This window comes from Andrena cerasifolii, chromosome 8, assembly GCF_050908995.1.
Source record: "Andrena cerasifolii isolate SP2316 chromosome 8, iyAndCera1_principal, whole genome shotgun sequence".
Lineage (NCBI taxonomy): Eukaryota > Metazoa > Arthropoda > Insecta > Hymenoptera > Andrenidae > Andrena > Andrena cerasifolii.
Genome location: NC_135125.1, coordinates 10,398,802 through 10,414,180, shown reverse-complemented (window position 1 = coordinate 10,414,180; position 15,379 = coordinate 10,398,802). Strand labels below are relative to the sequence as shown.

The following is a 15,379-nucleotide window of genomic DNA, read 5'->3' as shown; positions in this document are numbered from 1 at the left end:
GGCGGCTGAAAATATCGCTGGGAATTCTGATTTCCACGGGAAACAGGAGCCAGCTCGATTTCCCCGAGCTCCTCCTCCCCTCTGTCCCCTTTTTCTCTTCTCGCAGCCGAGACTCTAAACGGCTCTCGAAGAAATGTAAAACACATGTTGCTACAAATCCACCGGGTCCCACGCGGTTCTTGGCGAAGAGTACCACCTCGAAGGACGCTCGTGTCTAGTCGCCAGCCTCGATGATCGTCCCCGTTGAAGGATCCAGACGTCTGGCCGAGCGACTTTCTCACGGGTCCGTGGAGTTTGCGCGGATTCCCATTGGCGACAGGTCGACCGGCGAGGCTCGCCTATTACCCATGCCGATTTGCGAAGTAAAAGTAGCCGACGCGCGAACCGATGGCCGATTTGCGAGCGGCTCGTCGGACGAGTTAATCTACCGTGGTTCATGGGAACGCGGCAAAAGCGGCGATTCCGTTCGCGTTCCACGCGCGTACGGAGAGGCGATATCTCTTTCGCGGAAGAAAAACACTGCTGCGTGATTCTGTTCCCGCTGCGACGGAGATTTTCCCGTGGAAAGGTCGCGGGTGCAATCGGCATTGGTTTTCGACAGATCGATGGACCATTTGCAAGGCGAATAATGGGCGGGATACAGCGAAAAGCGGGTGTTGCGCAATGATTCTTCTTAAGCTGCAAGTAAACGTGTCCAATCACTCTCGAAACTTTCCCTACGTCGCTGGTGCGTCATCCAAGCACCGTCGAATCTGAGTCACGATGGTCGAAATGTCGCCCTCTGGTGTCACCCCAGTTTTTGCTGCTACGAAATCCCTTAATTAACCGTAGACCCCACGCTGTTTTGGAGTCAGTTCAATTCAGGACCTTGCTGACAGAGGGGTGCAGCTCCAGTTTTGACAGTTGTTTTTAGTTATGAGGGGTAGTGTACGTAAAAAAAATTTACATCGTTTGGTGCACGTTTGATGCAAAAGCGATAAGAAATGAGCCATTTGTTGCAAATAAATAGAAATGGAAATATTAATATTAGTGTAAAATAGTAATAATATAAAATATTAATATTAAAAATAAAATAATAGTTATATAAAATATTAATATTAATAGAGTATTATTATAGAATATTATTAATTAATATTAATATTTTTATTATAGAATATTTTTTCACCAAAAATAAAACTAAAAGCTTCTCAACCCAATAACTACTACTTTTCGCGTGAAAACATATACTTTTCAATCAGTGTTCTCTTTTTAATCTCAAGTCAAAGCAATAATTTTATAAACAGTTTCTCCCAATTTACTCGAACTTGGTAGATATGGAGCTGCACCCCTCTTGCTGCAAGGTCCTCAATTCACTGCTACCTCGATTCTCTACATATATGAATGTTCGGTTCGGATCGATTCTAGACTTTATTCTAGACCAGTGTGTGTTCTACTCGCGTGATCTTCGCACCGTCGAAAATAAAAGTTATCACGACTATCTCCACTCGACGTTAACTTCCACGGGGTACTCGGTGATTACGCAACAGCCAACGGGTCGCGTGCTCGCTTATCGAACAAGAACGACTCAGCCTTCTGGCGCGCGGCGATCGACGGAGTAATTGAATTTCGCGTGGCATCAGGTGCGCGCCCGTTTGTTTGTTTCAATTTCACCGGCCAATTATCGCCGCGATCCCTCACCTTTTAATAACGTTACGCAACGGAGCGATATGAAAAATCGAAACCGGTAAAAGGCGGGAATTTGCATATTGGAAAGTTTCTCGGGAGCGATCCCAGAGAAAACGCCGCGGAACATTTCGCCGTAAAAGTAGTGGAACGGTCCGCGTCACGGTTATTGTCTGGCGATCGATCCGATCCTCGTAGCCGCGGCGACGCGGTCTCCGTCGGGAAAATCTATATCCCCTGAATCGATTGTTCGCCGATGCGTCGTATTTCCTTGGGATTTAGCTCCGGCGTCCGTCGACCGTATCGGATCGATAGAAACGCCGCGCCGGACAGGCCATTTTATACGGCGCGGGATTGCGAGCGGCTCGAGTTTATCGTCGAATAATTCTCCGCGCTGGAAAACGCGGCCGTTGTTCCCCCGATCGGCGACGAGGAACGCCTCCAGGATTCCTGGCCCGAGCGTCCTACTAATTCCTCGGCTCAACATCGGGCCTGCTGAACCGTGAACGCGATCTTGGTGCGCGGCAGATTCGATTCGAGGCGATACCGAACACGACAGAGGACGTTTCCGCGGCTGGTCGAGGCAGACTCCGCAGGCGGCTCGCGCCTTGAATAGGGTAAAGGCAGGTAATATGGAACATCTGATATCAAAAGCTTGTTTTGAAGCACTGCCCTCCTTAGTTAAACTGTACTATCTAGCATTTTTTCATTTCTTCAGATATGTTGAAATACTTGAAGTTCCACGCGCCTTTTACCTTTTAATTAAAGTTAGCAAACTCTACGTGCTTCGTAAAGATTTATAAATAGTATAATGTATTTAACCTAACTTCTTTCCAAATGGTTATAATGTCCTATCTAAAACAATTAATCAGTTGGTGCGGTAATAATACATCACCTATCGGTGCACCTATTACAAGAAATTATATTAGGCTGTTACGAAATAATGACAACATGTTTTAATTTGAATGAAGGAAAATAAGGACGGTACAAAGTAAATGATGAAACTTCAGTTTTCTCGGTTGTTTCAAAATGTTAGGCAGGACATTTTAACTAAAGACGGCAGAGTAGGTGAATTTGTTTTTTCTTTTTTAATAAAACTGACCTGAGGGGACGAAAGAAATAATGCTTAATCATATTTACATAGTCAAATGTAAAAAATCCAATTGTTTTGCAATTATAGTACAAAAACTGATGAGAGTGAAAATTGGCCGTTCGAAAAATGATTCCTAATATGGAACACCTAGGAAATTTGTAAAGAAAACTCAGAAATCTTTACTTTTTATTACTAAAAATGAAGATTTATTAAGTAGAAGATACAAATATATAAATATACATCATTTTTGGAATTTATTTGTGCTTTCTGCGTCTCCTACACGTTGGGCACGTGAATAATACGTCGGAAGCCCCGCATTCCTCGTGTGCCCACTGAAAGCAACGAATACATTGGGTCTACTTTTCATTGTCATTATTTTTATAATTACCATCGCAAAGTAAGAATTCTTTCTCTAACTTCATCTATGTTACTCGGTATGTTCCATATTACGTACACACGTGTTCCGACAAGAAATTAAGAATTATAATAAGAAGAAAGTAACTTTACTGGTAAGCTATTGGTTGAATAATCAAGAACGCACATATTTAATGCTAAATTATGTCAAAATAATACTTCGTAACATAGTTTGATGCACTTTTCAGAAACTTTTACACCCCACGAAAAATCTAGGGATCTATTTAGTGTACACGATTGCCTGAAGAGTTCGTTATTTCTTTATCGAAATTTTACAAAGTTCCATATTACCTGCCTTTACTCTACCTCTACCTTAAAACGGCGCCGACCGAAAGCAAAGCCGCGTACCTTGCCCATAAAAGTAAGCATCGCGTACAGTTTATCCTCGCTGCGCGAAAGCGCGTTCCTGTACGCGTTGCGCGCTTAGATTCGTTCGCGCCACGGCTAGCAACGGCTAGCCTGCCTCTCCTCGGTGGCCTCTAAGCTATATTTTAATTTTATTGAAGCCTATGGAATTCTAACGGTGAAAAATCGCCCGGTTGCGAAACGCGCCGCTTGGCGAGACCCATTTGCATTCGCGCTGGAAAAATTTCAAAGACTCCGCAGCCCGACGCCTCGGTTACTTAACCGCCTGACGCCCCGTTCCACGGGCCGCGTTTACGCGGTTTCCTCGACCCGTCTCCGCCGCGTCTCAGAAAACTCGCAATCGATTCGCGGAACAGAGATTTTCACGAGAAAATTGCCCCTCCCCACCCCACGATTTTCCGACCTAACGCGGCGTGAAAATTGAGCGCGCGAGGCAACTTTCCATCGCGAGGCTGCCCTCCCGTTTCGAAATCACCGTTACACCTTGTTGCGGCACAGAGTTGCGGATAATTCCCTCTTTACGATCCACTTTGCTCGACGCGTGTGTCGCGTGGTTTCACCTCGCAAACAATCGGTTTTACTGCCGATACCTGTCCCCTGCGAGGTCCTAGGACGATAAAGTGCAGGTGCTCGAGCCCGGCTAGCGATAGGAAAACGTACGGCGTACAGGAACAAAGAAAACGGCCGTGCGAAATTCACTGACCCTGTTCCCGGGTCGAATATTTCAGTGCGTTGCGGATTTCTCTCCTGAAATCGAAGACGCGCGAACAATAACGCAACGCGGGAGTCGCATTTTCTCGTTCGCGTAATATGGCGGGCACGCGATACGTACGTACTAGGGTGGCTCTTATTTTCGACTTTTGAATTTTCTTCGGGGCACCCTCCAGAATAGTTCCAAATAATTAGAAAAAAATCCGTGTAAAGTTTGAGCTCGATCGGATAACCGGAAAGGGTGCCCCTAGGTCCTTAAACATTTAAATCATTATTTAGCAGCTCGCGAAGACGATTTGATATAATATCCTCCAAGTTATTGATTAAATAAAAAAATATGTCAAACAAAAGTTGTAGATCCGCACAAGGAGCATCTTTTATGTTCTATTACTTTTTCTCGTGCTACAAACGGTTTTCGAAAAAATTCCGAAAAACTAAAAAAAAACTTTTTTCCTTAATTTTTGAAAGTTTAAATGCTTCTAGAACACTTTCTATTTATGGAGGAATTATGCAAGAAAATCTTGAAAAAAAATTTATCAAGAGTTAATAAGAACCACCCTAGTACCTACCATCAAGCTCGCAAAGTTCGACGTAGGCGAAGCAGAGACGAACGCACGGATTCTTCTTCGGCTACAGTTATTTCCTGACGGCAGCTCGCGACGACTTCATCCGGACCCTCTGCTGGACCTCAACGCTCGTTAATGATCTTGTTAGCGATCGTTGCTATCGTAATAGCCACGGTGAAGAAAGAAAAGCTCATCTATTGATTCGCAGATTTATCTTCCAATTAAGCGAGACCTTCTAACGGCTGGAATGATACGGCGATGTTTCGTGAACCATTTGACGCGTGTTTACTCGAACGACGTACACGATCCAGAGATAGGATCTAGCAGTTGACAGTAACATTCTGATTAATATCGCTTAGAAATGTCGCACGGATTGCCAGAGCGCGAGGGTGCAAGTGTTCCACCAAAGGTTCTGGATCCGCGTTCTCTAATGACAGCGATCCGTGAAAGGTAATGAGCGATTACAGGGAGATTACGCGTAACGTCTGACAGCGCGGACAATCGCCTACCTAGGTCGCGATCCAAGGCCGCGGTCTTCGAATTATACAGCGAGTTACGCGTTGATCTTCCGCTGGAAACTGCGCTCGCTAATGAAATCGTCAGCCGGTTAACTCCAGACACCGAATTCTCGTGTGTTTATTTTTCACCAAACATATTTTCGCTCGTCCGAACGTCAGACCTGCCTTATCGAAGTGTCTACGAAAGCTTGGAAGAGGACGCTGAATGTCGACTGGGATCATAAATTGTCTCCCGTGTAGCTGCGCTAATTCCATTTGCCAAACACTCTGTCTATAGCGCGCAGATACGAAGGTCGAGTCGGCGAATAATTACGTCTGCTTCGCAGAAGGAACGATAACGAGGCGTCGTGACGACAACGGGTGGCTGGGTTGCATAATTGCCCCGAGCGGACAACAGCGTGCACGTGGTCCTCCGCTAAATAATCGCTGCGCTCCGCCGAATGATAACGCGTCGCGCGCCCCTTTTTATCCGCTGAATTGGCGAGCGTGTAATACACGCGCTGCCGCGGACTGCCCCGCGAGATTTGTTGACAATCGTCAGCGATTCTGTAATCCCCGCCGCCTCATCTTCCGTCCTTGACTGAAAGCGGGCCGACAATCGGGGGATTTTTGTTTACGCGGCATGTTCGCAAAGTTTGCGCCTCGGTTCCCGACGATCCGCGGAGTTCGATTATAATTCGGCGGCCTGTTGCTTCACAGCCTTGCACTTGAGAAGCTGCTCTCACGTAAATCTCCCCGCAGGTTTTTGTTGCGTCGCGTGACTACCGCGGCCGCCGATCCCCGGTGCCGTCACCTCTCGCAATTATTGCAAAATCGCTCGGTTCCCGAGGAAATTGCCCGCTCGGTAATTCCCTTTCTTGATTGTAACGCGGTTGCAGCGTCTCGGCGGTGCGCCTGGAAAAAAAATGCGGGTGTCCATTACGACTCCTTTGAACCGAGATACCAACGAGCGTGTTCTCCTTTTGCGGAGCGTTTATCACGGAAAGGATAAAGCCGTGGCCGCTCCAAAAGGAGCGACAGGACACGAATTTGAATTTCCAATTTCGCTTCGATGATCCTAGAAGGCAATGAGTTCCCATGCTACCCCCTGGCAACGTGGAAAGCAACGGGGAACGTGTGTCTGGCGTAGTCGAGTCGAATTCGACACCCCGTGCACTTATGAGTCTCGCAAGGCGCGCGCTCGTAAATACACGGCACCGCTTTGCAGCATCCCGCGAGGAATCCTACCTGTTGTGCACCGTCATGGAATATCTCGATGCTCGGTGCGTGTATGCAAATGAAGAAATATGTAAACACGGCTGGCAGCGCGGGCAATTTGCTCTAACAACGTATCGGTGGGCTAACGGTATTCGAGTGGATCCGATCAGCGAGCCACAGCCGAGGTAATCGTAGAAAAGAATCCTCTTTAATTGCTCGCCGTGGATACCGCGGATCGCGCGGATCGCCTGCAACCCGATACAGCCGGGGCCGCTTCCTTGTCCCTGAAGATTCATCGCCGACATCCGTCGATCGCCGATCCCTAGATCATTCGCGAGTGACGCGGAGAATCTCTAGCCAAGAATTTCTGTGGAATCCCAAAGCGACCCGCGAGCGTCTGCTTTTCTCGATCCATTATCCAGCTGCAGCGAGTTGAAAGTTCCCATCGAACGAGTCCCCCTCCTCGATCGACTTGGAGACGAACGATCGGCTGGTTCCCAGGTCTCTAAATCGGCGCAGCCACCGGAGGCTTTAATCTCGTCAGCGAGGGGAAGATTGACTGGTCTCGCGGCACGTAACGGATGCGTCGGTGTCTAGTTTTTACCGCGGGGAACGAGCTTTATGCGTCCATTTAACGGCGTCGCGCGGCGAGACACGCGCGGGCGTCGCGGGGACCGGGGAGCAGCGTCGCGACGATAAATTCCTGGACCCTTTTATGTTACCTAGCGCGCAGAACCGCCTCTTCGACAGCGAGGGGCACTGCGCTGCAAGTCTGCCGTCCCTCGCGTTTCAAAGAGCGCCGCACAGTGGTTCCAAATCGCTAAAAACCGGCGAACCCCTCGAAACGTACTTCAATTTAGTCAGAAATCAGTGCACGGGGGTTTTTGGGGTCGCAGATTACGAAACTGAAGTTCAAATTTTTTAAAACAAAATGGAGAATCCAACATAGCGGACGTGTGTATTAAAAAATTGATAGATCTGCGCGAAAATTGGTATCCTATTGTTCTTCGAGTGGCTGATTACGAATCTGAACTTCAAATTTTTTAAAACAATATTCTGATGAATCGGATGTCGTACTTGTACTCTCTGTGATTTCATTTATATTTTCATTGTGACATACCATTTCGAGAACCTTCAGAGAAATTTTTTTTCGCGTGTTTCGGAATGGCATCAGAATGTATAATATATGGGTCAGAGTGGAGCAATAATCTTTGGAAAATATCCTGATGCGTTCTTTTTCGTGATGTCTTAAGACTGTAACCCTTCCCGTACAGTTTACACAGTTTGTGGCATGATTCCAGGAGCTCTTCTGTAAAATACCCTATTGGGAGAACGCAGTTTTTGACAACAGAAGGACCATAACAAAAAAATTCCCACAAACCAAAAAAATTAAGACTTGAAAGGGTTCGTTCACGGAGAGCGTAGATAGATACTAGTAGGCACTTTAAATGCGGATAACTTAAAAAAGTGCAAATATGTGCAAGATTTTTCAGTTGGATATCATACTTCGCATGTAACTTTAAGTCAAGAAACTTGCCACTGTGCGAAGTTCGGTGAATGAAATAACTATTTTCCTTCGGTTGTACTAAAATATGAGTAAGAGTTAGGATATCTTGAGAAGGGAAGTACAAGAGTAAGTTCAAAGATACTTTGCATTATTCATGTGCAAAATGTATGTTTATAACACGTATCTTAATGGTAAAATGTGTTACATATGAATTTTTTAAAAATGAACTTTGCCTGATACATTAAACATGCTAGCGTTTTCAAGCCATCTAAGAAGCACGAAATTTCGTCAACTTTGATGGCCTATATCTCATTAACCGACCACTATATTTTAAAATTTCAAGCGGCATTTGTTGCACTGATATATATGTCGGAGAATAAAAAAATAATGAATAAATTCAATTGAGATGTATCGTTTATTTCGTTACAATGCTTACACAGGGTTGAGCAAATAGATAGTCGATCTTTACAATCTATTACTAATGCTATTACTAATAACGTCACGAAGTCATGAATAATTGAATTGCGAAATTATTTTGGCGCCAATCGAAAACGCAAGCGTCAGACTGTTAATGGGCGCTTGAATGTAGTCTCGGAAGGGAAACGGAAGTGGTTGTTTAGCAACCGGAAAAGGTTGATAATTTGAATGCGAAATTTTTAAAAAAAAAAAGAAAAAGGGTTGTTTTCGAAAGAGATCGTCATCGAGGACAATTCAGCTTTCCTTACCCGAGAATTAATTAGCTCTCGATTTAAATAGTATTATAGTATTATAGTTTGATTAAAAGTAATTTTCTTAAAACTTCTTTATAACAACATTGTTCAATTCTTGTTGAATTCAAATAAAAATAAGACGCTTTCGAGGAGAAGGGCCAACGTGAACCCCTAATCGCCCTCGGAGGCTTCATCGTTTCCCCCTATTCCAACATATATATATATTAAATGTGCCATACTACCAACAAGCTGCTATTCACTTCAGAAATTGACTTTTGGCCAGCTTTTCGGGAAAAGGCACCACTGTGCGCCGCCTCCCCGTGGTCCAGGCTCGCGCTGTTAAGCGCGACGCTAAGCGGTCGAGAATTATCAGGCATTTCGAGAGAAACGTCCCAACAGTTGCGAGCCCTCGTTCGGTCCTCCGCCGACGTTCCCCGATTCTCGCTGGAATTTCGGACGGAAACGGACGCGACCGCGTTCTACGCGCGTCACGAGGCAGCGCATGTAGGTCGCGAAATGTAACGCGCGTAAACACGTAAAAGCCTGTTCGGCTTCCTCCTTCTATTGTCCGCTGGCGATAAACTGTTTCCTTTCTCGCGGGCGATAAGAGGCGCCATTGTCTGGTCGCGGAGATCTAGTCGAAAGTAACGGCCCCGGCCGCGACAACGTCGACGCTCCTCTCGCGCCGGGTCCGTTCGAGTAGTGTTCAAGCAGGAATGTCCCCGGGTCCCGGCGTGCGAAGAACACGCTTCCGATGCCGAGGCGCGAGTCTTTTTTTTATCGATCGTAAAGATGCAAAGCAGAACGAAACGACGTCGTTATAATGGGACTCCCGTTTATCTCTCCCACTAACGAGACGAAAGGGACCTGGCTCCGCTGGCGGAGTCCTTCGAATTGATTCCCGGATGCTTATCGAGATTGATGGCCGCGTAAAAGCGTTGCTGAAAGATGAAAATTCGTGGCCGCTATTGCGTTAATGACGACGGTGCGCGTCTCTTCCGGGCGTCTCTCGGGAACGCCTCGGTGGTTCCATGGATCTCTGCTCGTAAACGCGTTTATTAGCGGCCGCGCGGAAACCCGGCTTTGCATTCGAAGCTGATTTTACGGCAGAGAAAGCACCCGCGCCGGCACCAGCGTCAAGCGCGACACAAAAGCCTCGCTCGCTTTTGAGGGTAGCTCTCCGGTTCGCCGTTTTCTTCGTGAAAATCAATATACCGCCGACCAATCAGCGTAAGCCCCGATGGTTTCCATGCATCTCGGTTCGGGGAACGATTTGACACTCGCTGCACGCCAAACGCGCGCTCCGGCTGTCCGAGGACTACGCGGCGACTTTCCATCTTGATATTTGCCTCCGGCCAACAATCCACGCGTCAGGTTTATTGACAGCGGCTTTGTCGCCGATAGAAGAAAGCCTTTCCACCGCGATTCTCTACTGCGCTTCATTTCGCACTAATGGTTTGCCGAACGTGCGTCGCCCTGAGCTACCCGCTCCTAGTAACGACCAGCGCGAGCTGGGAGATTCAAACTCGTGTCATCTTCTGGGCGTCCTCGAGCCAGAAACACGCTTGGTTCGCGTCATTGTCGCGTTCTCCCGAGCCGAAATGCTGATTGAGATTTATGGCAGGAGGGCTTTGGAAAGCAGCGGCGGTTAAACGATCGACCCTAAGCATCTTCTCATGCGAGGCTTCTGGATTCGAGCGGGCGGAAGATTCCGGAGGAGCATCCTAGATCGAGCGTACTCTTTCTACTCGCCGGGCAATTTCTCGGCTGCAGAAGCTTTGAAAACGAATGCGCGTAATTAACCCAGGCGAGTCGTCCACGTGTAGTCGAAATAATCGTCGGTACTGTTACCTTGGCGAGTCCAATGGGTAAGGATTTATCCAGCCACGGTGCGTTTAGCCGCTATCGCACTCTGCGAGGCTGTAAAGCAGCTAAGTGTACGTAGAGGTGCGCGTAGAAAGCCGTGCGTTTCTTTCTGGGGAGATATCATTGGTGCCTGGGAGTATTAGAGGCATCCTCGATGATGCCTGCTGCGAGCAGGTGCGGGATGAGCAGGGAAATACTTGCGGCAGCTGTCTGGAAAAAGAATTGCTTTCTCTTTTGACGGTGTACGTGGAGAAGGAGCGAGAACGAGGAGGCGATGTCCTCGGCCGCAGTCGAAAAAGCACCGAGTGTGACGGGTTACTGTTATTCCCGACCGCATGCCGTTGTTTGTTCTTCCCGCGATACGCCGCGCCGCGGAAAACGCGAGCCTCTTGCTGGCATACGTACGTATAACTGTCCCTTGGACAATGATCGCGTGCCAACAGCGCGTTTGGTCTGCGGCTTTTCGTTGCGCAGCGCCGCGATCAAACTTGTTCCTCGACGGTGTCCATTTGCGCGATTGGACGACGAGGTTCGCTCAATTAGCGGAGTCTACTTACGGCGATTAAAAGGCATGGCGTTGCGTTTGTTTCAGCATCGGATACAGTTCGACGATACGGCCACCCGCACCTTCGAATACCCGAGCGAGGCGTCGATGCTCGAGGATGAGAGCAGCGTGGATGGCGAAACTTCCGGTTCCGTCGAGCAATCAGCTCTGATCAGCAATAAAACGTCCTCGACCAACTCGACGACAACCATGCCGACCCTCCTCGGTAATATTAATCGTCACTACTCGATACCGGCCGCGATAACGCGCACTTTTTTCTATCCGTCCCTCGGACGATAGATTAATCGATCAGTCCTTTTATCGAGCGTGCGCTATCTTCATCTGAAAAATCTGTTCTGGTGTTGTTTCCGATCTTTTGCAGAGGCAACGATCACGCCGCACATGTTGTCCCGCGTGAAAAGCTACGACCGTTTGCAAACTCTTTTGAGTATCGATCCCGTAGTGGAATCTCTAGTGTAGATTAGCCCTGGGGATCCTGGAAGCCCTGGGGATCCTGGGAATGCTTGTACCCTCCGATCCTCTGTCCTCGCTTTCCGAGCCGCTTCGTCCGCTCCCTCGGCGTAGGAAAACCGTAGTGTGCTGATAGCTAGTGCTTGTTCCCTGCAGGTGGTGGTGGCCTAGCCAGCTACACGCCTAGCAAAGTGGATTTGACGTCCGAAGGCTTCGAGCTGGGCGTGACCAGGGCCGTGTCGTCCGGTGCGACGCCGACCTCGACCTCGGCTACGACGCCGGACCAGCCGGAGAACGAGACGGGGCCCGAGGTGGATTATCTGAAACCGGCTCAGGACGCGGGCGCGTGGGGCTCCGAAACCACCGGCGATCTTCTCTACTGAGGCCAGGAACACCCGCGAACGGAAGCACCCGAGAAGCTCGAAGCTCCTGCCTGAGGAGAGGCCCGGAATCCCAAGTTCCGACAACTCGAAAGACTAATTACAAAAGTATTTTTCCTTTCCTTTCTTCGCGAGCACGAGAGAAAGAGACGAAGAGGAGCCTGCACCAGAGGGGACGACTGAATACGTAACGGAGGTGTTTCTTGGCGCGCGGGTGACGAACCCTGCTCGCCCTGCTCACCGCTACGAGCCATCGCGAGCAGGCCTTCTCGCCTCTTTCCTTCTCCTCATCGGGGAAGGCGATTGCCGCGCGACCCGTCTACGATCAAGGAACGCCTTAAAAATTGCTGCTCCGCGAGGCAGAGCCAACCGCCCCACCACGCGCTCCCGACGTGGAGGGAGAATCAAAAGCGACGAGACTTCGATTCGCGAACGCGTCGAGAAGCAAGATTATTCTTAGGTAAATAAGCGAGAAAAATAAGGGGAGAGATAAACAGTATCATTCCAAGTATATGCATTTACTTTGTATTACTACGATAACGAAGTGAACAGACTTTCCTAAATATTGCGTAACTATCGAGGTAACTGAAACTGCCAAGGTACGTCAGTGCTTTCCCTTTTTCTTTTTCTTCTATTTTTTTCTTCGTAAGCATTAAGCACTTGAAACGGAGAGCCCGGTGATACCCGTATGTCTCCGTGGGACGGGCAGAAAGAGAGAAAAGAGACAAGAAGAATAATAATCAAGCATATCACCTCTTTTGGCACATTTTATAACAAACGAAGAGATGTCGACGATGGAACTGAACGTTTTTTGTAACCTTTTTGAGATTACTTTAATGCTAAGCCGTTAAACACGTTCCAGCTGCCAGTCGAAGGCCAGGCATTTTGTGCGAGATTTTTTAGACGAAAAACACCAAGAAAACGATTGAATGCGAGGAGAATTCGATCGAGGAGGGAGTGGGGGAAAAAAATGAATAGGAAACAGTCGAATTTAGATTTGTAAAAGGTTTTGCCAAAGTAGAACGTAAGTCTACTTAGTACACTTAATGTATATGTAACGTATAAGTGGAAGTTTCAGTCCAGGGATATATGTAACAATTGTAAATTCCAAAAATTCGTTATTTATACTGAGGGTATGTTAAACCATACTAATATTTCATACGGATGCTCAAGGTTCGTTCATACTCCAGTGTAGATATATACTATATTACGTTTCTTGTTTCGCTTTTTGTTTCTTACTATTCGGACGAGGACCAAAAGAAAAAAAAAGACACCAATAATCGTAAACTGTTTCGACGCGAAGGTTTTTTTTTGGAAAGAAATGTTCATTTGTTAATGGTGAGTGTTTAATTTTAAGCGAATGAAATTTTGTACATACTAAATTATTATCGGTCTCGAAGCTCTCTTCGGCCGTTGGCTCGTACTAGCGCTAAACGGAGCAGGGAAATTCAATTGGCTTCGAGACCGATTTTACGTGTACTTTTTGTTTCTTCTTCGTTGTCCGTGTTGTGCGCGTTCGAGAGGCAGTAACGCGCGTCGAGAAATTCGGAATTATATTGCGTCGAGTCGCGTGTTAAGCGTTCGAAAGTGTGATTGTGGCCGTATGGTTAATTTGATTAGGGATTTAATCGCGTGAACGCGGACTGATTCAAGGTAAAGTGTGCGATACGACGATGACGACGATGGTGATGAACAGCAAGTTGCATTTATACACACCGAACCAGCCACTGTGTTCTGATTTCCGTCTCTACGTTTAGATGCTAGTCGCGTACCCCGCGACATAATCCATATCGCTTTCCACTTAATTACACGTTATCGTTCAATCAATGCTTGATGGGTCTGTGTCACAGCGTTGCATTTTACACTGTGATATTTGTTTTTGTTATTTCTCCTAGTATCATCGACATATACATATAATTGCTTCCCGATCTATTAAGTAACAGTACCGTGTGTCGACCCGCTCAGTTTGTATTTCTACTGCTATACTACGCGACGGAGCGAACGAGATTACGCGAATGAGACATTGGAAATTCAAGCGTCACGTTACATATATACACCTATTTTCATCCTTATCGGTCGATCCATCAAGATTTCGAACGTAATCTCGCCGCTCCGGTCGAGGGAACTCCGTATTATTTCTGTAAATTATCGCTGTACAGTATGGAAAGGCATCGTCATTCAAGTAAAGGATTAAAGAGAAAATAGTATTACGCTCTAAGCTTATTATTATGATTCTTCTTCTTATTATTGTTATTATCTGAAGCTTGAATCCACATTACCTTATTGAGTATACTTACCAGCTAGAAGTATTGTGTGATGTATCGTCTGTGTGTTACAAGGTATATCGAGTAATAAAATGAAACAATTACGCCCGAATGATCGTTCGAGCCCATCTTCCCGCGTATCACGTTAAGCTCCCACTATAAGAACTTTAGCAATGTACTATCAAAATTATTCTTATTTATTTAAATAAATATATACAATTTACAGAGCAAATAAATCACATTTCAGTCGACGTACGCGTGGTCCGAGCGAAAGAGTACACGATCGCGTATATCCTCCGGGACAAGTAGTTCCATTATTTATATATCGATGTGTAGTATTCCTCCTCCAGGTCGTACAGATCAGCAGCCATGTCGTCCCGCAGAGACGCCAACTTCTGATCGCACTCCGCTTGCTTCGTCCTGAACAACTTGCTGTTCTGCGCGATGGCCTCGTTTACGGAGGGGAAGTCGTTCAGTATCAGGTACTGCTTTATATCGGAGACTAGCTTCATCAAAGACTCTCCTGCGCGCACGATATTGGCTGCTCTGACGTGCATCTCGTACGTGTCCTGTTCGCATTGCGTCATCCGTGATAATTGCGAGTCGCTCTCCCCTTTGGCCAGCTTTATGATCTCTGCGAAGACAGCAAAAATTCATTGTAACGAACGCGTAATAACTAGATTAACTTTTGCGGAACGTTGATACGCGCAAAGTGTCGATAACACCAATGTAACAGATTACTCTTATTAAAGCGTAACTGTACCGCGCGAGATGGTTTTGCTACATTTGAAAACAAATACACAAATTCGTTGCGTTACTGTACACACTGTTAAAAGTGAGGTTAGGAAGCGTACCTTCAAAGTTTTCTAGCATGGATTTCACATCGTCCTTTAATCTGGTCGTGTAAGACTTCAACAGAGCTTCCTTGCTCTGCGGCAGTGCTCGTTGTGCCGCCATTATTTCAACAAAAGTCAGCACTTCTCCCTCATGAAAACACGTAATCCTTCGCGGCGCGAAAATACCGACATAGATCGCTCCCTGACAGAACCACAACACGCCGTCAGCTGATGCGATTTTATCGACCGAGCAGAATGCCGGCAATCACGGCCC

At 46.9% G+C, this 15,379-nt stretch overlaps 2 protein-coding genes across 3 annotated transcripts in view; one reads left to right on the top strand and one right to left on the bottom strand.

The window, feature by feature from the left end:
• Bif (protein phosphatase 1-binding protein bifocal) overlaps positions 1-14,223 on the top strand; it is a 33,052-nt gene extending 18,829 nt beyond the window's left edge. For both annotated transcript variants that reach the window (XM_076818607.1, XM_076818606.1), the window contains exons 3-4: positions 11,203-11,380; positions 11,782-14,223. In XM_076818607.1, the coding sequence (XP_076674722.1) occupies positions 11,203-11,380; positions 11,782-12,008 (405 nt within the window). In that variant the 3' untranslated portion in view covers positions 12,009-14,223. The remainder of the gene's footprint in view (positions 1-11,202; positions 11,381-11,781) is intronic.
• A 222-nt stretch (positions 14,224-14,445) lies between these two features.
• Positions 14,446-15,333, bottom strand: LOC143372454 (mediator of RNA polymerase II transcription subunit 22). The gene is made up of 2 exons (XM_076818613.1): positions 15,124-15,333; positions 14,446-14,903 (listed from the first exon to the last, which is right to left on the bottom strand). The coding sequence occupies exons 1-2, from the start codon at positions 15,224-15,226 to the stop codon at positions 14,584-14,586; spliced, it is 423 nt and encodes a 140-aa protein (XP_076674728.1). The 5' UTR covers positions 15,227-15,333; the 3' UTR covers positions 14,446-14,583.
• Positions 15,334-15,379: the final 46 nt, after the last annotated feature.